Genomic DNA, 26820 nt, shown 5'->3' with positions numbered 1-26820 from the left:
ACCCACCCAGCCCTCCCTATGAATGTTTCTTTTTTAACTCGTTGGTGGTTGGACTTCCATACAGTTCAATTTTCTGCCACTTCTGGTGGATTTTTGTTTTTAAATTTGTTGTTTCCTTCTTTTGGTTGTATAGGAGGCAGGGTGTATCCACCTACGCCTCCACCTTGGCGGGAAGTCAGAGTGTCCATGTTTTATGGACCTGCCATGTGCCTCTAAAATGTTGTGCTGTTAAAGGGGTCTGTGCCACCCTGAAGGTACCAGCTGTTGCTCTTGAAAGTTAGCCCTTCTGAAACATTGTCCTGGAGCTCACAAACCCTTTATGAAGGTTCTGATTGGCTCCTCGAAGAATACACAGTTGTTGGCTGACCCCTTGGTAAAGAAAGATAGAGAATAGGTGCTGCTTGACTCCTCTTGTTCCTAAACCCCAGCTGAGAGTGCAGAGCTTAGTGCAAGGGTGGAAGTCAGTCAGAGAGACAGAGAGGGTCAGATCAGGGGAAACATCACAGTTAGAGATGAATGAAGGTTGAGGATGTGCACACACACTAGGATGAGGCCTGGGGCACTCACGGGTTCTGGCACCACTGCAGCTGGTTAGGTTTCTGTCCTATGGTAGAGGGTGGCACACTGACATCCACCACGTTGTTGCCAGGGGATTCCTCGTGGACTTCATGGTCTGAGATCTGCTTGTGACACGATGTGGTAGATCTCTGTGAGAAAGTTCCTGAAAGCTTCCTCTACAGTGGTGGAGTCCCAGGCTGAGGTCTTGATTGAAGGGCAAGTTGTTCTCTACTAAAGAAAGGGTCTCGTCAGTGGGCATGGTCCACAGGTGGTACAGGTCACTCATGTTGCTCACAAGCATGATGTTGATGTGCAGGGCACAGCCTTTGCCACCATTTGTCAAGCTCAGTTCCTCTGGCTCAGAGACAGGACAACCTCCAGCCCATCCATGGTGTCTAAGGTTATACAGACCTCAAAATACCAGTGTCTAGGTATCTGTAGAGTGTGAACTAGGCAGGTTCATACAAGGGGGCTTCAAAAACTTTTGAAAGCAGGCCACAGATAGGATGCCACAATTTCTAGGTTCACTGCCCTGTGCCCAGCTCCTGCTGTGACACAGACTTCACTGGTTTGAGGGGGTACAAAAAGGAACCATTACCATAAGGCATTAGTGACACATAGGTTTTAAGAAGCCTCAGCTGTGGGCATAGGAGCCTCAATAACAACATTCTTATCACCAGGAAGTCCCTCCCAACCTGCTTTCCATGCCTGCACACCACCTATAGTTCAAGATTCTCACCTGTCCCCAGCACCCACCCGTGCCCAACATTAGTCTGAAGGTTCTACACACACTGTCCCATTGAGTCTCTACAGACATCTATAGACAAGTTTGATTGTCCCCATAAGGGGACACTAAGGCTCTGAGAAGTTAAATTTGTCCTCATGGCATACAAGGGACAGAGATAGGAATGAAGCTCAGATCTGTTTGTAAGCACGTTCTATGTGATGCCCCCTTCCAGAAAGCACCCCCTTTTCTGACCCACTGTGATCCAGACTTGGTCCCACCCAGCTGGGTTCCTGCATCAGCTTGTAGAAAGAAGTGTGTGTATGGAAGACGTCTTCCATCTCTCCACTTCTCTCAGAGACCTATGGCATACGGGGAGGTGCATGTAGTGACTAAACATTCATTCCTTCATTGTGGTTGAACTCAGACAACCAGGAAAAGGAGTCAAAATGTGCTCAATATCAGATACTGTACTTTCCATACATTATTATACCTAGCTTTATTCTTATTGGCACTATTAGAATGGTTTGTGATGGGTACTGTCATCTTTGGTACACACAGTTTCTTTGTTTCTGAGGCTGATTATGATGGAGTGACTCACCCACTGCCTCCCAGCAGGTGAGCAGTCAAAACTGGGTAGTCCACACACCCCATTTCCCAGTGGTGTTCATTCTCGCCACACATAATTGGCTTTCTGATTTCACAGTTAAATCTGGTTCCAAATAGCAACCTTTCATGGCATCCACTACATCTTTTTTGTTTTGAGTGTGTGTTTTGAATAATTTCAGGTCACAAAGTATATCTGGAAGAGGTCAGAAGCACAGGAACAGTCTTGGCCTCCCATCAATGAATACAGAGCATCAGGGAGTGGGAGGGGTTGGTGGGGCCCCACAGACAGAAAACTGGGCTCAGAAGGAATATAAAGGCAGAGGCGCAGGATCGCAGAGTCACCATCACAAAAAGACACATTCCAGTGACCCTCACTGAGTCAGTGTTGTCTCTCCCGAGATGAAGCTGCTGCTGCTGTGTCTGGGGCTGACCCTGGTCTGTGCCCACCATGAAGACAGCCATGACGTCCTGACAAGCAACTTTGACATGTCAAAGGTAGAGTTTGGGAAGTGTAGAAAGTTTAGACTCTGGGGGCATCTTGGAGGATTGTGAAGCCAGGTGACCCTCCCAGAGGGTGAGAGGTTTTGATGGTAGACAAAGGGGGTGGTCTCTGACCTTGGACCAAGAGCACTTGTAGCATGTGGAAAGATGACAACCCTCGGGGACCTCTGTTCTCACTACAGGGACAGTGGAAGCAGCCCTACTTGGGGTGCCAATTGACCTGAATTCCAATGCCACCTTCACATCATCACTCTGAGGCCTGGCCCAGGGGATAGAGTTCAAGGAGACAAGGTTCATGCAGTGTCCTGTCTCTTCTTTTCTTTCCCAGTCATTTTACTGATTATTTGCAGATTTCCGGGGAGTGGCATACCATTCTCATGGCCTCGGACGTGAAGGAAAAGGTAGAAGAACAAGGTAGCATGAGAATGTTTGTGGAATCCATCCAGCCCTTGGATAACTCTTCTCTGTTACTGAAATATCATAAAAAGTAAGTATGGCATTTTTCCTTGGGGAAAGAAACTAAATATGATCTTGGAGCTTTATACAAACACACACACAAAGACACACACACGCACATTCCTGTGAGCACTTATATTGTGGGCCTGTGTCCAAATCAGAGTCCCTTATCAGGCACTGATCCTCCACTTGATCAACCTGAAGATTCTCTAGATTCAGAGGTAAGAATTGCTGAAAGGAATAGGTTTAAATGACAGTACAGGAGGTAGGGGCAGTGGGGATCTGAGTCCTAAGGAGGGTAACACAGTAGTTTAGGTAAGAGGGTAGGATGGGGATGGAGAGCCTGGCTCTGTCATGAAACCATCTCTTACTAGTTGTGGGACCTAGAAATTTTCACTCTTTCTTCCCCAATTATCCCTTGGGTCAAAACATGATCATAATTCTTTCCTATGGGTGTGTGTGTGTGTGTGTGTGTGTGTGTGTGAGAGAGAGAGAGAGAGAGAGAGAGACAGTTGAGTGAGGCAATGCTTGTACAGCATTTATCTGAGATGCTGGCACAGCTGAGCCCTCGGCCAAGTCTCTAGACAGGTAGCCGCAGCAGAGGTGAGAGTGGGAAGTGGAGGAACAGTGATGTCAGTAGTTGGCTCATTCTTAAAGTAGCAAATAAAGTGAAACAGGAAAATAAAAGCTCTTTCAAAGTTTTACCAAAGGTTTTTCAATACTTCACAAAATGGGACACTCAAGTTACAGGTGGAGTGGGAGGGAGCCAGCCCCTCAGTATCTCATGGGCACCACTCAGCTCCTTCTGTTTCACAGGATCAATGGAGAGTGTACTGAACTGACTTTCATTTGTGATGAAACAGAAGAGGAAGGTGTATATAGTGTTTCCTGTAAGTATACATTTAAAAAGTCTTTGTAAATTCTACTTCCAGCTGCAAGAAGTTTATTAAATCCCAATGTCTTTAGCATTAAGATCCCTTTCTGCCTCATGCTCTTTAGGTTCTACACATGAGGCATGTAATAGCCAATGTTCTCTAATATTTGGGCAACCTTGTTTGTAAAAGCCATGGCCTGGCACATACACCATGAGAATAAGATGGCAGTGTGGTCATGTGTGCCACCCACAACGATAGAAAACTAGACCACTAAAAAAGTGAATTGTTTGCAGGACTTCTTATTCCAGGTCCACCATGAGGGCTTCTGGTGGCCATTGCCACAAAACCTTGCTCAGACAGGGTGCCAGTATGTAATACCAGCGGGGCAACTGGACAGGACAAAGACACACAGTCAGCAGACATGGCCGAGGGAGATTGGTGACCTTCAGGGGAAATAATAGAAGGTCAGTTGCAGCTGTGGCAGAATTTCCTACCACTAGGAATCCAGGTACCACGGGTTTCTATTTTCACCCTTGGAAGTCACCAGTTGATGCCCAGGAGGCCTATGGAAAGCTTAGATATCACCTTTACCTCTTCCAGGATTTGCGCTTGAATTTGTTTTGTGAAAGAAAATAGGTAAAGAGTTTCACTTGCTTTCCATGGACCCAAGAGTTTCTGACCTGTGTTTTGTTTCCTCCACAGATGATGGATACAACGAGTTTTACATAAGTGAAGCAGTCTACAATGACTATCTTATTTTTTATGTCTTGAATTCCAATAAAGAGAAAAAATTCCAATTGATGGAGCTCAACGGTAGAGTATTCTCATGCTGATATTAACCTTGGAGAGGATTTCAGATAAAAGTTTGCCCCAATCTTCTTCTGGGCCATTTCTCCTCCCCTGAAGAGAGGTGCTGACAGTGGGTAACCCCAGGCAAGGTGGTGATGGGAAGCTGATGAAATCTCTCACCGTGCAGAAGGACATCCTAAAATGTCAAACTGAAGACAGGCTACAGCCCCTCCCTCACTTCAGCCTAAGCACCAGTCAGTGCCATCCATCCCCATCATCTGCCCCCTGTCCCAAGGGCCTCCATGGGGATCCAACACAAAGTCGCAGCCATTACTGTCACTTTTCTCATAGCTCGAAACCCAGATGTGAGTCCTCAAATCAAGAAAAGGTTTGAGGAACTTTGCGAAAACCGTGGAATTCCAAAGGAAAATGTGCAGGACTTGACCAATGCTGGTAAGTTTAGCTGTCTCTAGTTTCCTCTTGCTAACTCCCCGTGTTACTGATTGGAGAAAAGTAAGAGAAGGTAATACCTCCAATGGGGCCCCTCTGTCCTACCCTAGAAACTCATTTGGTTTCTCTCTGGGAAATAAGGGGCTGCTGGTTGACTGTGCTCTGTTCTGCTTCTGCAGACCCCTGTTCCCAGGACTGATGGAGCCACAGAGCCCAGGCCTCCAGGTGGGTGCTGAATGATGCGGCTAGGGTAGTCCAGGGGTCCCTGCCATCCAAAACCAGCAGGACTTGATGCCCAAAGTTTGCAATACACACATTTGGTGAGGAAGCTTGTGGGGTGAGCTTGAAATTTGGAGTTGGGAGGGCTGGTTGAGGAGCCACCCCTTCATGAGCTCTAGAGCAAATGGTCTCAGGATTGAAGGAACAAACAACGATGTGCCCCTCACAGGGTCACTGTGTGGATATCCTGCTGCTGAGAAGGCCTCAGGAGTTGATAATGTCCTAAAATCATTAACTTAAACTGTGAAACATGACAAGAGTACCAGGGTGGGAGTGTCAAACTCCAACACACTTCTGGGATTTGTCCATCTTCCAAGGCCTCACCCTTGGTCTCACCCTCCCATTTCTGGGAATACCATCTTCCTTTGTTCTCTGCACATCCTGACTTTCTGACCTGGAAGTGAGCTCTCTGACCTTCCCATTGTCCTACCCCTGGAAAATAGGCCCTGCATTTCCTCCTGTGTTTCCTCCCTCACCTGTATTGTGGGGCTTTATTCAGGTAACATTTGGGAAAGTCTTGGCAAGTATGGCTTGCATAAAGCCAGCATTTAATAATGGTAACTATGGTTGTTGCCATTCTTTCTTGGCTTATCAAAACTTGTGCAACACCTGTAATGCTGAGGATGGCAGAAAGCAGCCTGGGTCCTCCACTGAGTCCTCTCTGTTTTTCACAGACTCAGTTTAGGGAAGGGAAGGATGGGAACAGTCATAGAAAAAGGAAAATCATTGCCCAATGCCCCCCTTCCCCCTGTTCTGGCAAGTAGCCTGGGTTAGAGAGCAGGCTGTCAGCTGCATCTTCACCATTTTTCTCTGCAGTGGAAACTCTGTCTGTCCTCAGTTCAACCCAGGAAGTGCTAATGAGTTTGTGGGTGCTTTCTCTCATGTGCTTATTTAGTGCCCAGTGAGTGCTTCCTTCCAAGGTCCCCATATCATCCTGTGACAAGTTCTGTGACCTGATTTCCAGCACTGTCCGCCATGAAGGCATTATCTCTGAATCTTCTGCATCTTCTCAACCTGGCTAGAAAAGACTCATCAAGTCACCAAGAACCAAAGGTTTTCTCTATATTTCCAATTCCCTATGCCATACCTGGGAGAACTCTACCATGAATAACACTTTCTTCTACCTGGTCAATAAATCACGTATCTTGCAGTTATTTGTGTGACTCTGTGTGTACATGAGAGACTGAGAGCTGGCAGCAGGTCCACGAGGGACTCCTTGGCCCTGTACCCATAATGCTCCTCTGCCCTCTCAGGATCTCCCTGGGTTTCAGGATTTTCCCACCTCTGCAGTCACTCTGCATCCTTGTGAGCACTACCTGCCCTTTGACTGGCCTGTTACCTAGTGACCTGATAAAGCAAACTAGGAGCTGCCCAGAGTTTGCCCAATCCTGGAATTCTCCTTCTCAGGGTGGCACTGGGAGATGGATGCTCCAAGGGTGGCCAGGAGAGTCAGGTGTCAAGTCCCGGCCTCCTCACGTGGCTTCTCTACACCCACACGTTGGGAGGGAGTAGAGGTCGGAAAACCTCCCTCACCACCACTGGTATCTGCTTTGTATATCTTGTATGAGATGCTAGTGTTCCTAGGTATATTAAGAATACAAAGTTTAATTAAAATTGGGGTGAAGGACCCCTCCCATTCTCTACAGGTGCCTTCTTCATGTAACAGTACCCTTGCCAGGCTAGGCTACCTTGAGTGTTCTCACTGATATCAAAGACACAGGACTTGAAAAACATTGTTCTCTCCTGGGTATGTAACATTTAGTGGTAAAGCAATAAATGGTGATTGATTTCCCTTGGGAACAACATTCACCCCCTCCCAGCCCAAGGGTCATTTGTACCAGGTTTCACTATGTTGATTCCACTGATGGTTGATTTCCTAACAGATTTCATTATCAGCAACATGAATGCCAATTTCTGTCCACAAGTTAAAGGGAATGTACTAGATCCACATTAGCATGGTGTGATCTGAGAAACTGCTTGTTGAAGAACAGATACATGCAGCATGACACCATTCACATAAATGGTAAATAACACAGAGAACAACCAGAAACATAATTTATGGATTGCCGTGTGTGTGATCATGCAGTGCTTCTCATAATGTGCACACAAATCACCTGGGACCTTGATGAACTGTGAGCTCTAGTTAGCAGGTCTTGGTGGCGCCTGACACTCTGCTTTCTAACAGGCTCCCAGAGGTGCCAGTGCTGTGCTGCGTTGGGAGGGGTGTCTCTGGTGAAGGGAAACTGTCCTCACTTTCTTCTGTGCATCAATGCCTTGGATTGTCTTGCCTCCCCTGATTGGTGGGGCCTCTCAGTTGTATCCTGGACTCCCACAAATGGTAAAGTATTGTCACCCACAAATGGTTGTTAAAATAGGTGTTTCCTTGGAGACATGAGGGCTGGCACCTCCTATGCCACTATCTTGTTCCTGTCAACTCAGATCAGTGATTATTTCCCCTGAAGACAAACATGGAGAAGGACATTGAATTTCAAACCCGTATTTTCATTTTCTAGGATATCGAATAAAACGGGGAATTGAATGGAAGTTATGTTGCAATCAGCCTTCAGCGGGAGCAATGCTATTGCTTCTTGGTGCACTTTGCTCAGGGACTGGAGGGCCAAGATCACAGTCAAGTCCCACTGGGCCTTTTCCACCATGACATTTAAAAGCTAAGTCTTTTCTTTTTCTAGTTCTGTATCACCCTACTATCACCTTTCTGTCCATCATCACATTCTTAAGATTGAGAATACACTGAGGTCGTTAAGGAAAGAGAAACAAACCTGTTGCAGAGAGCATCACAGGAGAACTCCCAAAGGCAGGGCAATGTCAACGAGATTACTCACTGGGTCACACATGCTCAGTTGAATCCTAGAGTTCACTCTGCCTGTGCATCAGAAATACAGTGAGGAAGCTCTGGTCTCAGCCTCCAGCTGGATGGGAGACACGAGTCCTGCATTAGTTTCCTGATTGAGCTGGAACAAGTCACCAGGAACTTAGAGGCCAAAACAGCCAGTTTATTGTCCTGTAGTTGTGGAGGTCAGACATGTGACCCGCGGTCCCTGGACCAAAACCAATGAGCCCCGTGTCTGTCAGTATACTCACATCATCTTCTGTGTTTTTTTCTCAGAGTTTTAAAATTTTCTCCTTGGTAGTTTTCTTGGATATTCTTGGTTGTTAATTCCTATGTACTTTAACAAGTTTGTTTGTTTTACAGTGTAGAATATTTAAGTTTAGAATTAGCCAGCTGGACCCAGTTCAGAGGACTCCAATTTTTTTGGCAACTTCCAAATGATCACATGGGGAAGGCAGGTGAACACATGCCTTCTTCTCTCCATCAGGCCTGAGCAGGGTGTGGGCCTTGGCCAGGTCAGTCTTATAGAGCTTCCTCACAGTCTGTTTGGCCTGGTGCTTGTTGGCCTTGACACCCACAGTGAACACAAGTGTGCCCTTGTCTTCTGTCTTCCTCATGGCTCCCTCAGTAGACAGGGGGAGAACATGACGGCAGAGTGGTCAAGCTTGGGTTTCCTGGACCAGACATTAAGGCTGCCTCCTGAGGTACAGTGTTTGACTGTGGAAATGTCATTGGCATGCAGATCTTTGTTGTGTGTGGCTTTTTACACATTTCACCTCTGCTTTCTTTGCCTCCAAAGCCTTTGTTTTGGATGTGGCTTTGGCTTTGGCTTTGGAGGGGGCAGGAGCTTCCTTTTCCTTTTGAGCACCATCTGTATGAAAAGGCTGTTTGTTTATTTAACAATTAGTTATTAGTGTGAGTCTTTGTTGGTATACAGAAATGCTACCGATTTTTGTCATTTCAATACTTTTGCAATGTTGAAGAATCTCAACAATTTTAATCAAATTAGTCCCAATACTTTGTGGAGTCTTGGTTTTATAGGTATACAATCATAGTATTGCAAAGAGTGGGAAAGTACCTGCTCCAATACTTAGGCCTCTATCTGTCTTTTTTTCTCTTCTCCTTGTAACTTTAGCCAGAACCTCCAGGGATGCTGAAATTGGTACAGAACTAAGGCCCATCCCACTGACTGTTTTTGTATTGCCTGTGAGCTGAGACATTTACAATCAATACAATATGAGGAACACTATTTTACACCCAAGGGGAGTAAATTTACAACAATTTTATTCAAAAAAGGAATCCATTCGTCTTAGTAATACATCAGTATTTCCAATATATTATAGTCAATGTTCTGTTTGAATTTTATCCAAAAATGTGGAAATGTTCTTTCTCTATTATTGTGTCAGTACCTACATAATACCCTAATTTTGCCTCTTGTCCTGCAAGACATAAAATGCCGGTATTTCCCACTCAGCTGGACAGAGAAGGACTTTACTGGCCCCTTCTCTGTACCGTGGCCTTTCCTCTGACCGCTCTTTGCTGTGGTGACTTGTGCAGCACTGTCCCCCAAATACACCAGTTTGTCAGATTGAGCCCCCCAGGGCGCCTTCCATAAAGTGAACATGAAAGTATCTAATTGTGAGATTCAGGAGATATTATTTTTAAAGTTTTTATTTATTTATGTTTTGAGAAAGAAGAAAGGAGGGAGAAGTTGAGGGAGAGACACATCTATGTGAGAGAGAAACATGGATCGGTTCCCTCCGATTCATCCTGAGTGGGAAAGGAACCTGCAACCCAGGCCTGTGCCCTGACCTGGAATCAAACCAGTGACCTTTTGCTTGGCAGGACAACACCCAAGCAAGTGAGCCACACTGGTCCGGGCTCAGGGAATGTTTTTAAGTTGCCCTCTTACTGTTCCCCTTGAATGACTTCTAGTTGACTGGTGGAAGCCTAGATAAATGTCAGATAAACTTCCAATGTAAATGTCAACCCAGGACACCCTGAGGTCATCTGGTATTTTAAGATTGACACAGGAGACTCTACATCTCCCTTCCCAGCTTCGGACACTCTGCCAGCTGAGCCTCTGGTCCCAGAACACACTTTAGTTGAAACTGTGCTCCTGGAAAGAGGCCCAGGTACAGACCAACAACATCAAGTGCTTTTCGGTTAGGTGGTAGGGTGCATTGGATTTTAGAGGAATAGTGTTTTCTTCCTAGGTCACCCTCTTTTTCAACTGCTTTGCAACTGTGCATTCTTTAGTGGGCAGGAGCCTTGCTCTCTCTCCCAAGCATTTTCCACAACCTCGCAGACATGGGTCGAGCAGTTAAAAGCCACAAGGGTGCTCCCTGCTGGAAGTCATCTGTGACAGGAGCAGCTGGTAGATGGACTGGATTAGAACACTAGGTTTCCCGCTACCCGCAAGCAAAAGTCCACGCAAGGAGAGGCACACTGTAAAAACACTCACAAGCCCATCCCTGAGGCACAACCCCCAACTAGGTCTAGGCTTGGGAGAAAGAGCAAAGACTTTCCCTTTGGTTACCTTTAAAACAGGAACTAGTTAGAGAGCTATCTACAAGCATATCAGGAAATTGTTTCTTTCCAGCCGCCTCTTGCAGTCCTTTAGATTTTGCCTTTTCTCTCGGTCTGCCTGCATAAGGAAAAGCAGATAGTGAATGAGTGTTTTGGTTTTGACTCGCCTCTGAAGATCACTCTCCAGAAGAATTTAGTGTTAGTCTCAGGCTTTGTATGAGGCCTTTTGGCATTCGCCAAGCTCCGAAGGCAAAAGGCACTTCCTCCCCTCGGCTTGAGAAATCGAGTGTTCCCACCTGAGCTGGAACCTTGCTTGGGTGTGTGGGATCAATTCCCGAGACATGCAGGGCCTTATAGGGACCTCCAAAACAACTTAATCTAACACTTGGTTCGTCCAGGGAAGCGCGATATTGTGGCAGGAAAAGAAATCTGCACTCTGTAACACTTGCAATTAGGTAAGGAGCTGTCAACAAGGCAACGGCTGGTTATCTCAAGGCCACTGACCTTGCTCCTGCTTCTGAATGCTTGCTTTCAGCAGCTGGTTCCCCCTCCCTTTCTGCCTGTGTAACTGGTATATAAAAAGGACTCCTAACCCAGCTTTTTCAGCTCAGCATTTGGGAATTAACCCCCCTTGAGCCCTCGCGAGTAATAAAGTTTGTGCTTCATCATCTTCCCCGTGTGTGAGTGACTTTTCTGCAACAATATAAAAGTTGGTCACCTAGCCTTTGAGTCCCCCCTCACAGTCTTAAACTCTTGGGGGAGGACCTGAGACCCATCAGCAGGGTTAGGGTACCTGGAATTTCCAATCCCCCCTCCCTAACTGTCTTCCACCAACAGCACATTTTTGACCACTACATTCTTTTCACTCACAAGAAGCAGGATTTAAAGGTACAGACAGAGTGAAAGTGAAACTGAAACTGGTTTTATAATCATCGTGCTTGTAGTTGCATCCGTAGGAATTTCAGAAAAGTTTTTTTTTTATTTGTTAAAACATTTTCTTTAAAGGTTTCTACAAATCCTCCACCATGGTGAACAAGCTCTCTAAGGAAAAAGAGCAATGTTTGAAAGTAATTCAGCAGCTTTTTAAGGCTGTTGGATGTCTCCCAGGTAAGGGATCTTTAGACTTGGAAATATGGGAAAGAGCAGGACAAAGAGGTCCTCATAATCAGGAAAGGTAAGACAAAAAGACAAGGGGCCTATGGGATGGTGACGGTGGAGATTCTAGATGCCTGCCGTACCGACCCTTCCTGTGCATCACCCCAAGTACAGCGAGCGTCACAGCCGTACCAGCCACACCGGGTGAGTCCGGCCAGGGTGCCAGAGTGCGTGCGCTCACACCCTGGTGGGGCCTGGTCATTCTGCCAAGGACCAACAGCAGCTGAAGGTGGAGTTGGTCAGCCTCACTGCCCCTCATCCCTGTGCAAACCGGAACAACCTTTCCCCAAGCCCAGGGCCAGGTGTGGTCCTGACCCACTGGATCCATCCCTGGGGCCTCAGCTCCACACAGAGCCTTGCCTTGGCTGGCGCTTAGCAGCAGACTTAGAAGTGGCACAGACAGCATGTCATGAAGGGGAATTCTACCCAAGTCATCTCTAAGGTAAGAGACAACAGCACCCGCACTTTGGGAAGCTTCTGGCATGCTTAATTTCAAGAAAGAGATTTCTATTTTATTTGCATTTCTATACCTAAGATAGGGGACATATCTCAGCCCCACAAAAGTATGTAGACTCTTAAGTCACTGCTCAAACTCATTGCAGCTTGCAGAAACAGCAGGGGTCCTGTCTTTCCAAGCAGACACTTCCTCAGGTGCTCCACAGGCACCTCCCTTCACTGGGAAATCCGCAAAGAATGTTAGAGCTCATTGGCTCGAGGCCTTCAGCTATTTTGGCCATCCACAAGAAATCGAGACTAATAATGGCCTGGGATATAGTGCACAAGCCACTCAAGCTTTCTTAGAAAAATGGGAAATTCGGCATAAAACAGGTATCCCTCAAGAATTTAACATGTTGACAATATATGTGTACAATTTACTGAATTGTGATAATAACTTAAAGTCACCCATAGACACTTTGTGCAAAACAGGCCTGCAGTCCCCCACCCCTTGGTCTTGTACAAAGACCCTTTAGGGGAAGGAAGATGAAAAGCCCCAGTTGAACTATGAACTTGGGGAAGAGGGTATTCATGCGTTTACTCTCCACAATGACCTTTGGAACTGCCAGTGAAGAGGGTGAAGCCATATCACAGAAAAGGCTTCCCTGGCTGAGACCCCCCTCTACCCCATTGAACTCTCCCGATCCAGACTTCTCCAAGCTATGTGTCATCCCCCTGAAGTGGAATTCCTGCTAGCACTCCTGGAGTGATATTCAACATCACCTAAGAGGGACTTTTTCTACAAACTTGAAGGGAAAAAAATTGATAAATTGAAGCTAGAGCTACAACAGCAGCTGCAGGACATTCAAAGTTTGACCAAGCAGGAGGGTTTTCAGACCCTCCAGGATAATTTTGGCTGGCTGAACCCCCCCCCCCCCCAAATTGGTTTGATGGACTTAATCTGAAAATGTGGGTCTTTGGAGCCGCCGGTTGTTTACTGATTCTAATAATGCTTTGTATATTTCCATGCATTTGCAAATTATTTTCCCAGGGTTGTATAAGAGACCAGCGAGTAGCAAGCTTTGTGGGATCTATACAGTCCTAACTAAAAACAAAGGGGGGAGATGTAGAGGACCGCTTCTCCAGACACATAAATGTAGCTCAGCACCCATGTGGAAAACCAGTGGGGAGCCAGTGGGCACACAGGACCATGTCCGTGAAGAAGTTCTCCCATGGGAAATCAGGCCTGCATTATAGCTAGGCTGCTTTGTGACTTGCTCTTGCTAGAACTCTCACCCTGAGTTCAGGCAGCAAGCCCTTGCTGCCTATTTTTAAAGTAACGTCCTGAAGTCTATGCTAATTCTCCCAAGCACTGAAGTGTAACCAGACCTGTTACTCTTATCATTCCCTTGCATTTGCAACATTTTTTCTTTGTTAATCTGTAAGAAGTAATCAGTAACATCTCTTCCAGTTGCTATCAGTAAAAAGTAATTACCTAAAGCAAACCTAAGCATAATGAATGAAAACCTCCTTTGGTGTATGCTATTAGAAAGTCAATAAAAGCTTGTCATGGCAAGGGTCAGCACGCTCTCCTCTTGAGAGAGTGGCCCGGGCACTCTGAGGCGCTCTCCCCTTGGGAGTAGCGGTGTCGTTCCTTCTCCACAGGGCTCGGTAGTCTGTGTGAATGTCTCATCTCATGCATAATGCCATGGACACTTTGGGCCAAGGTCTGTGGAAACTACCCAGATGCAAATCGAGTCCTTCTGGTGGTGATTCCTGGGTTGGTGAGCTTGTGTACATTCTAGGACCCTGTGGATCTCTCCAATGAACTCCCCTGTGAGGCTGGGAGTTTCTCCCACTGCTGCTGAAACCCCCAAAGATTTTCTCAGTTAGAGGCTTTGAGGCTTTATTTCCCTGAGCTGGAATCCTGGGTTGCATGGTCTGTCTCACTCCTCAGATATTCTTCCCAGTTTATCTGCACCCAGATGTGGGACCACTCGCTGCACCAGCTGACACCTCGCCTGGTCTGCCAGCCGCTGCTTTGCCTTGAGTCCTATCCACCTGGCTGCCTGTCTCTGCCCCTCCTAATGTCTGGATGAATGTTTCTTCTTTAAGTCCTTGGTTGTTGGACTTCCATACAGTTCGATGTTCTGCCACTTCTGGTGGGTTTTTGTTTTTAAATTTGTTGTTTCCTTCTTTTGGTTGTGTAGGAGGCACAGTGTATCCACCTACGCCTCCATCTTGGCCGGAAGTCAGAGTGTCCATGTTTTAGGGACCAGCCATGTGCCTCTAAAATGTTGTGCTGTGTTAAAGGGGTCTGTGCAAACCAGAAGATACCAGCCATTGTTCTTGAAAGTTAGCTCTTCTGAAACATTATTCTGAGGCTCACAAATCCTTTATGAAGGCTCTGATTGGTTCCTCAAAGAATATACAGTTGCTGGCTGACTCCTTGGTAAAGAAAGACAGAGGATGTCATGCCAGCATTGAGGAGCACCCTACCTGGTGAGAAGACCTGATCAGCAGCACTGACAGTGGTGGTCAGGCTGCCTGGCTCCCCACAGCTGCCTTTCGTTTCCCACGGGTCTGTTAAACCTACGTCATTATGCACAGTGTTCTTCAGACACCCATGAGCACTGCCTTCTCTGGACTCTGTGTGAAATACTCAGCCCCCAAATTCCTTCATGTCCCATCCCCTCAGACATTCTGGTCCCTGTGTGTCGCCTCACACAGAAGACTTCTCTGAACCCCAAGCTTTAGGCAGTGCTCTTTCCCCGCCTTCTTTGGCCTCTCACGTTTATTTGTTCACAGCCTGAACCTACTTTCCAGAATGTAAGTGCAATTTAAGGAGTTGATTTTGTTCCCTCAATAGCCAACAGATGAAATGGTGCTTGGCCCCCCTGACACAGGCTCACCGTGGGCATTGGTTCATCAGTGGAACTCACTGACCTGCACAGGAAAGCCTTGGGACTTGTTTGACCAGTGACATGGGAGCAGCAGGAGCCCATGTCACATGCACCAGGATTTTTTAAAGCTCTCAAGTGGTTCAAAAGTGCAGGCAAAGTTCAGACACATCCTTCTAAGGATGGGATGGTTTGGTTTCACTACTTCTCTCTAAAGGAGAATCAAGGAACTGAGCCAGGGCAACGGGGTGTCTATAGCTGCCCCAAACAGTGCTGTGGATGTGGGTGGTTGCAGGTGGATGATCACAGATTGGCCCAGGTACTAAGAGAGACTCCAGGGAATGGCGTAGGGCTGCTCCCAGGTGACCCCTCCAATGCCCTGGGCTCAGGTTTATTTCCAAAGTATTTGGGCGGGCACCTGCCGTGGGCATTAGCTGGAGCCTGAATTCACCCTTCGAGGACATCTTTGGGAGGCCTGTGGTCTCTTGATGACCAAACATGCACGTGGCAACTGCCTTCTTCCTGGTGCTGTAAGAAGGAGACTGGTGTCCTGAGGCCGAGACTGAGCTGGCACTAAGAGACCATGGGCCACATTGGGAGGCCTCTTTCAGAAAGCTAGGGACTTGTGCTGGCTTGCCCATACTCTCTGCTTGTGAGAAAAGCGAGGCTGTGAAGAGCATGGAGGAAAAGTTAGCCCAAGGAGGCTGTGGGGAAACACAGGAGTATGAGGCTCCCATGGACCTCCCCAAGGGGATGCTTTTAGCCTGTGGAGTCTCTGGACATTCGCTGGAGTTGCAAAGCTTAGCGTTAGGGCCTGGAGGGCTCCTGTGTTGGCAGGATCTACGGCCAGTGATGGTTTGTTAGACGTAGTCCCCCAAACGTGTTTGGGAACCACATGATTTGGGGTATGACAACTCAGGGACCATCTGGGTAAGTCTGGAATCTGAACCAGGGTGTGGTGGTCAACTGGGATCCAGGTGGATGTGTGTGGATCTTTTTGGAGTTCTCACTTAAACCCAGTTGACTTCACTGCCTTTAGGAACTTAGGAAGCAGCACTACCCATAATAGACCAGGGGCTATCCCAGCCTCCTCTGTGGGGCCTGTGTCAGTGCAGAGCTGGGAAATCATTAGCTCTGTCTCCCAAAGAGAGGCATTTCCCTGATTAATGTCAGAAATAAAAAATCACATTCATAAAAATCAGAGGTTCCATGTGAAAATGCTAAAAGCAAAGTTATTTCCTATTATTAACAGTAGCTTTGCTGAGGTACAATCGACATTCAACTGCACATATTTAAAGTATACTACTCACCCTGACCAGTGTAGCTCAGTGGGGTTGGGTGTTTCTTCATGGACAAAAAGCTTGTTGGTTCAACTCCTAGTCCCTTCCCCTATCTGTAAAGATAAATAAATAAATAAATATTTTTAAAAAGTAAAGTATAAAATTTGATGAGTTTGTACAGGGAGATGCCCATGAAACCATCACCACTGTCAGAATAGTGAGCTTACCCATCATTCTCTGTAGTTTCCTCTGTGCCTTTGTGATCTCTGCTTCCTCCCCATTATGCCACCCATCACCCCAGGCAACCACAAATCCACTTTCTGTGTCTAGAGTTTGCATTTTCCAGACATTATAGAAATACAGTTATCAGTATGTAGTTCCTTGTTGGTCTGGCTATTTGCACTCAGCATGATTATTCTGAGATGCTTTCATGTTGTGTTTATCAATAGCCTGTTCTTTCCTTATTGTTGGATCCTGTTCCCATGGATGGGCATACCACCAATTATTTACCCATTTCTGTTGATGGACATTTTCTTGGTCCTAGTTTTCAGCTATTGCAAATAAAGTGCCTTTGAACATCTCTTACAAGTCTCTGCATGGGTATATGTTTACATTTCTCTTGGGTTATAGGTAGGAGTGGAGTAGCTGGGTCATGTTGTAGGTCTATGTTTAATTCTTGTAAGGAGGTGAGCAACTTTTCTGGAGTGATGGTACCATTTTGCATTTCCATCAGCAGTGAGGGAGACTTCCAGAGTCTCCATTTCCTTTCCAACGCTTCGCAGTTTAAGTACGAAAAATTATAATGCATTCTAGAAATCCCAAACTTCCCGACAGTTTCCTAGAATCCAAAGAGAACACATTAAGTGCCTGTATGAAAACAGTAAACTGTCATGATTTCCACAGAAAGCTTCACACATTGCTTCGTCACCCATCACCAACCTGGTTGCTTTGCATTCCACAAACCTGTGATGGTTTTCTTAGAATGTCGGAGACGCAAACTCTTTGATTGATGATTCAAAGTCCCGCCGTTGTGTTTGGAATGTAACTCAAGTTTTCCACACAGATGTTTGAAAATGTTGCATTGCTTTTGTTGAATGTAAACATAAGTTTTTTCCCAAACAACTGCCAAAAACCTTATATTGAGAGATACAACTTTTCATTTCTTAATTTTTATTTTAATCATTGTTCAAGTACAGTTTTCTCCCTTTTACTCCCAGTCCAGCCCACCCACCCAACCCTCCCCTCTTCCCTCCCATTACCACCCTCCCCCTAGTTTTTGTCCATGTGTCCTTTAAATTTGTTCTTGTAAACACTTTTCATTCTCCCCCGAAATTCCCTCCCCTCTGCCCTGCGATCACTGTCAGCCTGTCCTCTATTTCAATGTCTTTGGTTATATTTTGCTTGTTTCTTTGTTTTGTTGTTTAGGTTCCTGTAAAAGGTGAGATCATATGGTATTTGTCTTTCACTGCCTGGCTTGTTTCGCTTAGCATAATGCTTTCCAGCTCCATCCATGCTGTTGCAAAGGGTAGGAGCTCCTTCTTTCTTTCTGCTGCATAGAATTCCATTGTGTAAATGTACCATAGTTTTTTGATCCATTCATTTACTGATGAGGATCTAGGTTGCTTCCAACACTTAGCTATTGTAAATTGTGCTACTATGAGCATCGGGGTACAAAGGTTCTTTTGTATTGGTGTTTTAGTGTTCTTAGGATATAGTCCCAGCAGTGGAATTGCAGGGTCAAAAGGCAGATCCATTTTTAGTTTTCTGAGGAAGTTCCATACGGCCTTCCATGGTGGTTGTACAAGTCTGCAGTCCCACCAACAGTGCACTAGGGTCCCCTTTTCTCCACAACCTCTCCAACACTTGTTGTTTGTTGCTTTGTTTATGATGGCCATTCTGACTGGTGTGAAGTGGTATCTCATTGTGGTTTTAATTTGCATCTCTCTGATAGCTAGCGATATAGAACATCATTTCATGTGTCTTTGGATTTTCTGTATGTCCTCCTTGGAGAAGTGTCTGTTCAAGTCCTTTGCCCATTTTTTAATTGGATTCCTTGTCTTCTTAGAGTGTAGTCGTGTAAGTTCTTTATATATTTTGGAGATTAAACCCTTGTCTGAGGTATTGTTGGCAACTATGTTTTCCATACAGTTGGTTCTCTTTTTTATTTTGATACTATTTTCTTTAGCTGTGCAGAAGCTTTTAATTTTGATGAGGTCCCATTTATTTATACTTTCCTTTATGTCTCTTGCTCTAGGGGACATGTCAGTGAAAAAGTTTCTGCGTGAAGAGAGATACAAATCTTCAATAAATATTTGGGCATCAAGAATGAATACTGGGTGGGAGAACATTCTGTGGTACATGCCTTCATCTCTCCTGCTCTCTTCTCTCTTTTTTCGTGTACACAAAACACTGAGACATTGCTTTACTTGCAAATATTCCTGACCACACAAGGAGACAAGGCAGTGGGAAGGGCATGGCAATGGGGGGGGGGGGGATGTTCTATGTACAGAAAGGAAAGGGGAGTCTTCTCCCAGCATAAATCTATAGGCAGGAGCCGAACTGAATTCAAGCATGCTGTGGAAAAGATGAGGTCAGAGAGAAAGACAAATGCTGGTGCTGCCTGTGTTTTCGGAGTGAGGTGTCAAGAGTCTGTTTCTGTCTGCCTGAGCCTCCCTCCCTGTTCACTTGCTTTTCAGTCTTCAGCCCACAGTGAGGATATAGGTGAGGCTCACGGCCACCTAGGACAGTGGCCAGAGAGGGAGGGAGGGAATCACTCCTTGGAGTCTGCTGTGGGAAGCTGAAGAAGCCTGCTCAGTGCACACATCATCTTGCCTCTGTCTGGCCCTGTCCATCCTACCACCCTCCCAGGCCTTCCCTGAGGCAGACTGGGACCCCCCAAAAACAGATGCAGACGCGGGGCTTCAAGTCTTTCTGGGGGGAGAGGTGGGGGACAGAAGGTGCTGCTTGACTCCTCTTGTTCCTAAGCCCCAGCTGACTCTGCAGAGCTTAGTGGGATGGTGGAAGTCAGTCAGAAAGACAGAGAGGGTCAGATCAGTGGAAACATCAGGGTGAGGGGTGGGTGAAGGGTGAGGATGTGCCCGCACACTTGGACAAGGCCCAGGGCACTCACAGGTTCTGGCAGCACTGCAGCTGTTAGGTTTCTGTCCATCGTACAGGGTGGCAGGTTGATGCCCACCATTGTTTCCATGGCACTCTCTGTGGGCCAAGTGGTCTGCAATCTGCTTCTGTGACACGATGTGGTAGATCTCTGTGAGAACATTCCTGAAAGCTTCCTCTACAGTGGTGGACTCCAAGGCTGAGGTCTGGATGAAGCACAAGTTGTTCTCTGTTAAAGAATGGGTCTTGTCAGTGGACACAGCCCACAGATGGCACAGGTCACTCTTGTTGTCCACCAGCATGATGATAATGTTGCTGTCAGCATGGTACCCCAGCTCCTTGAGCCAGTACTCCACATTTTCATATGTCAGGTGCTTGGTGATGCTGTGTACCAGCAGCATACCCTCTGCACCCCAGTAGTATGCAGTGGTGATGGTGCAGTTGTGCTTCTGGCCAGCTGAATCCCACATATGGGTCTTGATGGTCTTGCCATTCACCTGGATGCTGAAGGTGGCAAACTCCATGCCAATAGTTCTTTTGCTCTCTAGGTCGAACTCATTGTAGGTGAAGTGGTCCAGCAGGTTGCTCTTCCCCACACCCGTGTCCCCAATGAGCACCACTTTGAATAGGGAGTCGTACTTGTCTTTCAGAGTCCATTATCCTGGCGCTACTAGCCCATTTCTCATGTTTTCGTTGAGCACTCAGTGGGAGCTACTTGAAGCAGAAAGTTGCAATATGGTGCTCTGATATGGGCAAAGAGTCACCAGGAGGGGTGGGATGGGACAGAGATGGTGTGGGCAAGAGCATCACATGGCCCTCTCTCCTCAGCCTCATAACCCAGTTCATCTTGCAGACCTGGTTGCTCATAGGCTGCCATCTGTTCTTGGGGACAATCAATAAAACACAATGCAGTGCACAACCTTTGCTACCATTTGTCAAGCTCAGTTCCTCTATCTCAGAGGCAGGACAACCTTCAACCCGTCCATGGTGTCTCAGGTTATACAGACCTCAAAATACCAGTGACCAGGTATCTGTTGAGTGAGAACTAGGCAGGATCACACAAAAGGCTAGACGGCTTTCAAAGAAGGCCACAGATGGGATGCCACAATTTCTAGGTTCACTGCCCTGTGTCCAGCTCCTCCTGTGACACAGGCATCTTTCTGGTTTGGGGGGTACAGAAAGGACCATTAGCACAAGGAAGAAGTGACCCATAGGTTTTAAGAAGCCTCAGCTGTGGGCACAGGAGCCTCAATGACAACACTATATGCACCAGGAAACTCCTCCCCACCTGATCTCCACATCTGCACACTCTGCCTATAGTTCAAGACACCCTCCTGTCCCCAAGACCCACCTTTCCAGGAATAGTTCTCTGATGCCATGAGCCCAGCAGTGCCAGACATTAGTCTGAGGTTTCTACACACACTGTCCCATTGAGTCCCTACAGCCATCTACAGACAGGTAGGATTGACCCCATAAGGGGACACTAAGGCTCTGAGAGGTTCAATTTGTCCTCATGGCATACAACGGACAGAGATAGGAAGGAAGCCCAGGTCTGTGTGATTCCAAAGCCTGTGTTTGTAAGTACTTTCTATGTGACGCCTCCTTCCAGGCTGCACCCCCTTTTCTCACCCACGGTGGTCCAGACTTGGTCCCACCCAGCTGAGTTCCTGCATCAGCTTGTGGAACAAAGTGTGTGTATGGACAACGTCTTCCATCTCTCCACTTCTCCCAGAGACCTCCAGCATATGGAAAGGTGCATGCAGTGACTAAACATTTGTTCATTCATTGTTGTTGAACTCAGACAACAAGCAAAAGGAGTTAAAATGTGCTCAATACCAGACACTGTACTTTCCATACATTATTTTCCCCAGCCCTATTCTTATTGGCACTATTAGAATGACTCTTGACAGGTACTGTCATCTTTGGTACACACAGTTTGTTTGTTTCTGACACTGGCTATGATGGAGTGACTCACCCACTGCCTCCCAGCACGTGAGCGGTGGAAGCTGGGTAGTCCACACCCCCCATTTCCCAGTTATACTCCATTCTCGCCACACATAATTGGCTTTCAGATTTCATGGTTAAATCTGGTTCCAAATGGCATCCTTTTATGGCATCCACTATCTCTTTTTTTTGTTTTGAATGTGTGTTTTGTGTAATCAGATCACTAAGTAGATCTGGAACTGATGAGATGCGCAGGAACAGTCTTAGCCTCTCATCACTGAATACAGAGCATCAGGAGAATGGGAGGGGTTGGTGGGGCCCTGGGGACAGAAAACTGGGCTCAGAAGGAATATAAAGGCAGTGGCGCAGAATTGCAGAACCACCGTCAGGGAAAGACACATTCCCAGTGACCCTCACTGAGTCGCTGTTGTCCCTCCCGAGATGAAGCTGCTGCTGCTGTGTCTGGGGCTGACCCTGGTCTGTGCCCACCATGGAGAGAACCATGACGTTGTAACAAGCAACTTTGACATGTCAAAGGTAGAGTTGGGGAAGTGTAGGGAGTTTAGACTTTGGGGCATTTTGGGGGATTGTGAAGCCAGGTGACCCTCCCAGAGGGTGAGAGGTTTTGATGGTAGACAAAGGGGGTGGTCTCTGACCTTGGACCAAGAGCAGTTGTAGCATGTGGAAAGATGACAACCCTTGGGGACCTCCATTCTCACTGCAGGGACAGTGGAAAGAGCCCTAATTGGGGTGCCAATCGACCTGAGTTCTAATGCCACCTTCACATCATTACTCTGAGGCCTGGCCCAGGGGATAGAGTTCAAGGAGACAAGGTTCATGCAGTGTCCCGTCTCTTCTTTTCTTTCCCAGTCATTTTACTGATTATTTGCAGCTTTCCGGGGAGTGGTATACCATTCTCTTGGCCTCGGACATGAAGGAAAAGGTAGAAAAACAAGGTAGCTACAGAATGTTTCTGGAATATATCCAGGTTTTGGATAATTCTTCTCTGGTACTGAAATGTCATAAAATGTAAGTATGGCATTTTTACTTCAGTAAAGAAACTAAATATGTCTTGGAGCTTCACACACACACACACACACACACACACACACACACACACACACACGGAGACTCAAACATGGACATCTTTGTGAGCACTTGTATTGTGGGCCTGTGTCCAAAATCAGAGTCCCTTATCACATACTGATCCTCGACCTGATGAACCTGAAGATTCCCTAGATTCAGAGGTAAGAACTGCTGACAGGAAGGGGTTTAAATGACAGTACAGGAGGTAGGGGCAGTGGGGATCTGAGTCCTAAGGAGTGCGACAGAGTAGTTTAGGTAAGAGGGTAGGATGGGGATGGAGAGCCTGGCTCTGTCATGAAACCATCTCTTACTAGTTGTGGGACCTAGAAATTTTCACTCAATCTTCCTCAATTATCCCTTGGGTAAAAACATGATCATAATTCTTTCCTATGGACTTGTGTGAGTGTGTGTGTGTGTGTGTGTGTGTGTGACAGCTGAGTGAGGCAATGCTTGTACAGCATTTATCTGAGATGCTGGCACAGCTGAGCCCTCAGCCAAGTATCTAGACAGGTAGCCGCAGCAGAGGTGAGAGTGGGAAGTGGAGGAACAGTGATGTCAGTAGTTGACTCATTTTTAAAGTAGCAAATAAAGTGAAACAGGAAAATAAATGCTCTTTCAAAGTTTTACCAAAGGTTTTTCAATACTTCACGAAATGGGACACTCGGGGTACAGGTGCAGTGGAAGGGAGGCAGCCCCTCAGTATCTCACGGGCACCACTCAGCTCATTCTATTTCACAGGATCAACAGAGAGTGTGCTGAACTGACTTACATTTGTGATGAAACAGAAGAGGAAGGTGTATATAGTGTTTCCTGTAAGTATACATTTAAAAAGTCTCTGTAAATTCTACTTCCAGCAGCAAGAAATTTACTACATGCCAATGCCTTTAGGACTGAGATCCCTTTCTGACTCATGCACTTTAGGTTCTACACATGAGGCACATAATAGCCAATATTCTCTAATATTTGGGGAACCTTGTTTGTAATACTCAGGGCCTGGCACATAGACCATGAGAATAAGATGGCAGTGTGGTCATGTGTGCCACCGGCAACAAAAGGAAACTGGCCCACAGAAATTTAAATTGTTTGAAGAACTTCTCATTCCAAGTCCACCATGAAGGCTTCTGGTGGCCTATGCCACAGAAACTTGTGCAGACAGGGTGCCAGTATGTAATACCAGCGGGGCTCCTAGACAGGACAGAGACACACAGTCAGCAGGCATGGCCGAGCGAGGTTGGTGACCTTCAGGGCAAATAATAGAAGGTCAGTTGCAGCTGTGGCAGAATTTCCTACCACTAGGAATCCAGGTACCAGGAGTTGCCATTTCCACCCTTGGAAGTTAACCAGATCACGATCAGGGGGCAAGTGGAATGCTGAGATATCATTTTTACCTCTTCCAGGATTTGTACTTGAATTTGTTTTGTGAAAGAAAATAGGGAAAGAGTTACACTTGGTTCCCATGGGCCTATGAAGTTCTGACCTGTGTTCTGTTTCCTTCACAGGTCATGGATACAATGAGATTCACATACTTGAAGCAGTCTACAATGACTGTGTTATTCTTTGTTACTTGAATTACAATAATGAGGAAATAACACAAGGGATGGAGCTCCATGGTAGAGGATTTTCATGCTGATATACACCTTGGAGTGGGCTGCAGATAAAACTTTTGCCTGATCTTCTGCTGGGCCATTTCTCACCCCCAAAGAAAGGTGCTGACCATGGGTACCCCCGGCTACGTGGTGATGGGAAGGTGATGAAATCTCTCACCATCCTAAAACCTCAAAGTCGAGACAGGAGATAGCCCCTCCCCCCCCCCTTCTACCTAAGCACCAGTCAGTGCCATCCATTCCCCATCATCTGTCCCCCTGTCCGAAGGACCTCCACGGGGATCCAACACAAAGTCACAGCTGTTACTGTCACTCTCCTCATAGCCCGAAACCCAGATGTGAGTCCACAAATCAAGAAAAGGTTTGAGGAACTTTGCGAAAACACTGGAATTCCAAAGGAAAATGTGGTGGACGTGAGCAATGCAGGTAAATTTATCTCTCTGGTTTCCTCTTCCTACTCCCCGTGTTCCTGATTGGAGAAAAGCAAGAGAAGGTAACACCTCCAATGGGGCCCCTCGGTCCTACCCTAGAAACTCATTCAGTTTCTCTCTCGGAAATAAGGGGCCGCTGGTTGACTGTGCTCTGTTCTGCTTCTGCAGACCCCTGTTCCCAGGACTGATGGAGCCACAGAGCCCAGGCCTCCAGGTGGGTGCTGAATGATGCGGCTAGGGTAGTCCAGGGGTCCCTGCCATCCAAAACCAGCAGGACTTGATGCCCAAAGGTTGCAAATACACACATTTGGTGAGGAAGCTTGTGGGGTGAGCTTGAAATTTGGAGTTGGGAGTGCTGGTTGAGGAGCCACACCTTCATGAGCTTTAGAGCAAATGGCCTCAGGATTGAAGGAACAAACGACAATGTGCCCCTCACAGGGTCACAGTGTGGATTTCCTGCTGCTGAGCAGGCCTCAGGAGCTGATAATCTCCTAAAATCATTAACACTTCAAATGTGAAACAGGGCAAGAGTACCAGGGTGTGAGTGTCAAACTCCAACACACCTCTGGGATTTGTCCCTCTTCCAAGGCCTCACCCTTGGTCTCACCCTCCCATTTCTGGGAATACCGTCTTCCTTTGATCTCTGCACATCCTTCACTTCTGCCCGGGAAGGCGAGCTGTCTCACCTTCCCATTGTCCTACCCCTGGAAAATAGGCCCTGTATTTCCTCCCGTGTTTCCACCCTCGGCTGTATTGTGGGGCTTTATTCAGGTAACATTCAGAACGTCTTAGCAAGTATGGCTTGCATAAAGGCAGCATTTAAGAATGGTAACTATGGTTGCTGCCATTCTTTCTTGACTTATCAAAACTTGTGCAACAACTTTAATGTTGAGGATGGCAGAAAGCAGCCTGGGTCCTCCACTGAGTCCTCTCTGTTTTTCACAGACTCAGTTTAGAGAAGGGCAGGATGGGAACAGTCACAGAAAAAGGAAAATCATTGCCCAATGCCCCCCTTCCCCCTGTTCTGGCAAGTAGCCTGGGTTAGATAGCAGGCTGTCGGCTACATCTTCACCATTTTTCTCTGTAGTGGAAACTCTGTCTGTCCCCAGTTCAACCCAGGAAGTGCTAATGAGTTTCTGGGTGCTCTCTCATGTGCTTATTTAGTGTCTAGGAGTGCTTCCTTCCATGGTCCCCATGTCATCCTGTGACAAGTTCTGTGACCTAATTTCCAGCACTGTCCTCCAGGAAGGCATCATCTCTGAATCTTCAGCATTTTCTCAACATGTCGAGAAAAGACTCATCAAGTCATCAAGAGCCAAAGGTTTTCTCCAAATTTCCAACCTCCTATGCCATACCTGGGAGACCTCTATCATGAATAACACCTTCTTCTACGTGGTCATTAAATCACGTATCTTGCAGTTAGTTGTGTGACTGTCTGTGTGTATATGAGAGACTGAGAGCTGATAGCAGGCCCACGAGGTGCTCCTTGGCCCTGTGCCCATAATGCTCCTCTGCCCTCTCAGGATCTCCCTGGGTTTCAGGATTCTCCCACCTCTGCAGTCATTCTGCATCCCTGTGAGCACTGCCTGCCCTTTGATTGGACTGTTGCCTACTGACCTGGTAAAGGAAACTAGGAGCTGCCTCTAGTTTGCCCCATCCTGGATTTTTCCTTCTCAGGGTGGCACTGGCAGATAGATGCTCTTAGGGTGGCCAGGAGAGTCAGTTGTCAGGGGTGAGCCTTCTCATGTGGCTTCTCTACACCCCCATGTTAGGAGGGAGTAGAGGTTGGAAAACCTTCCTCACCACCACTGGTATCTGCTGTACATATATTATATGAGATGCTAGTGTCCCTAGGTGTAGTAAGAATATAAACTTCAATTCAAATTAGGGTGAAGGACCCTTCCCATTCTGTTCTGATGCCCTGTTCATAAACAGTGCTCTTGCCAGGCTAGGCTACCTTGAGTGTTCTCTCTTACATTGAAGCACAGGACTTGAAAACATCGTTTTCTCCTGGGTATGTACCACTTAGTCTTACAGCGATAAATGGTGATTGATATTCCTTGGGAAGCACTACTCCCTCCGACAGCCCAAGGGCCATTTGTACCAGGTTTCACTATGTCCATGCCACTGATAGTCCATTTCCTAACAGATTTCATGATCAGCAACATGAATGCCAATTTCTGTCCACAAGTTAAAGGGTATGTACTAGATCCACATTAGCATAGTGTGATCTCAGAAACTGCTTGT

The 26820-nt window shown here is 46.7% G+C and overlaps 2 protein-coding genes and 2 long non-coding RNA genes across 5 annotated transcripts; 1 reads left to right on the top strand and 3 right to left on the bottom strand.

The window, feature by feature from the left end:
• Nucleotides 1-52: 52 nt before the first annotated feature.
• On the bottom strand, nt 53-20887 carry LOC114514622 (ras-related protein Rab-11B-like). Its single transcript, XM_036020126.1, has 3 exons — nt 20860-20887; nt 19588-20151; nt 53-664 (listed from the first exon to the last, which is right to left on the bottom strand). Exons 1-3 carry the CDS (start codon nt 20885-20887, stop codon nt 564-566), a joined length of 693 nt encoding a protein of 230 aa, XP_035876019.1. The 3' UTR covers nt 53-563.
• LOC114502464 (major allergen Equ c 1-like) lies at nt 2208-25887 on the top strand. The gene is made up of 8 exons (XM_036022074.1): nt 2208-2386; nt 2743-2879; nt 3665-3738; nt 4426-4536; nt 4864-4965; nt 5073-5187; nt 12841-12848; nt 25745-25887. The coding sequence occupies exons 1-6, from the start codon at nt 2291-2293 to the stop codon at nt 5159-5161; spliced, it is 609 nt and encodes a 202-aa protein (XP_035877967.1). The 5' UTR covers nt 2208-2290; the 3' UTR covers nt 5162-5187; nt 12841-12848; nt 25745-25887.
• On the bottom strand, nt 5194-17521 carry LOC118499783. Of its 2 annotated transcripts, none has more exons than XR_004902315.1 (3): nt 17512-17521; nt 14206-14211; nt 5194-5476 (listed from the first exon to the last, which is right to left on the bottom strand). It is a non-coding gene; the product is annotated as an uncharacterized LOC118499783 (long non-coding RNA). The 2 variants fall into 2 exon arrangements; XR_004902316.1 differs by lacking the exons at nt 14206-14211; nt 17512-17521 and adding exons at nt 8869-8873; nt 9326-9336.
• Nucleotides 23277-24111, bottom strand: LOC118499778. Its single transcript, XR_004902311.1, has 2 exons — nt 24036-24111; nt 23277-23348 (listed from the first exon to the last, which is right to left on the bottom strand). It is a non-coding gene; the product is annotated as an uncharacterized LOC118499778 (long non-coding RNA).
• Nucleotides 25888-26820: the final 933 nt, after the last annotated feature.

The sequence above is a fragment of the Phyllostomus discolor genome, chromosome 3, assembly GCF_004126475.2.
Source record: "Phyllostomus discolor isolate MPI-MPIP mPhyDis1 chromosome 3, mPhyDis1.pri.v3, whole genome shotgun sequence".
Taxonomy (NCBI): domain Eukaryota; kingdom Metazoa; phylum Chordata; class Mammalia; order Chiroptera; family Phyllostomidae; genus Phyllostomus; species Phyllostomus discolor.
This window is presented reverse-complemented; position numbering and strand designations above follow the sequence as displayed.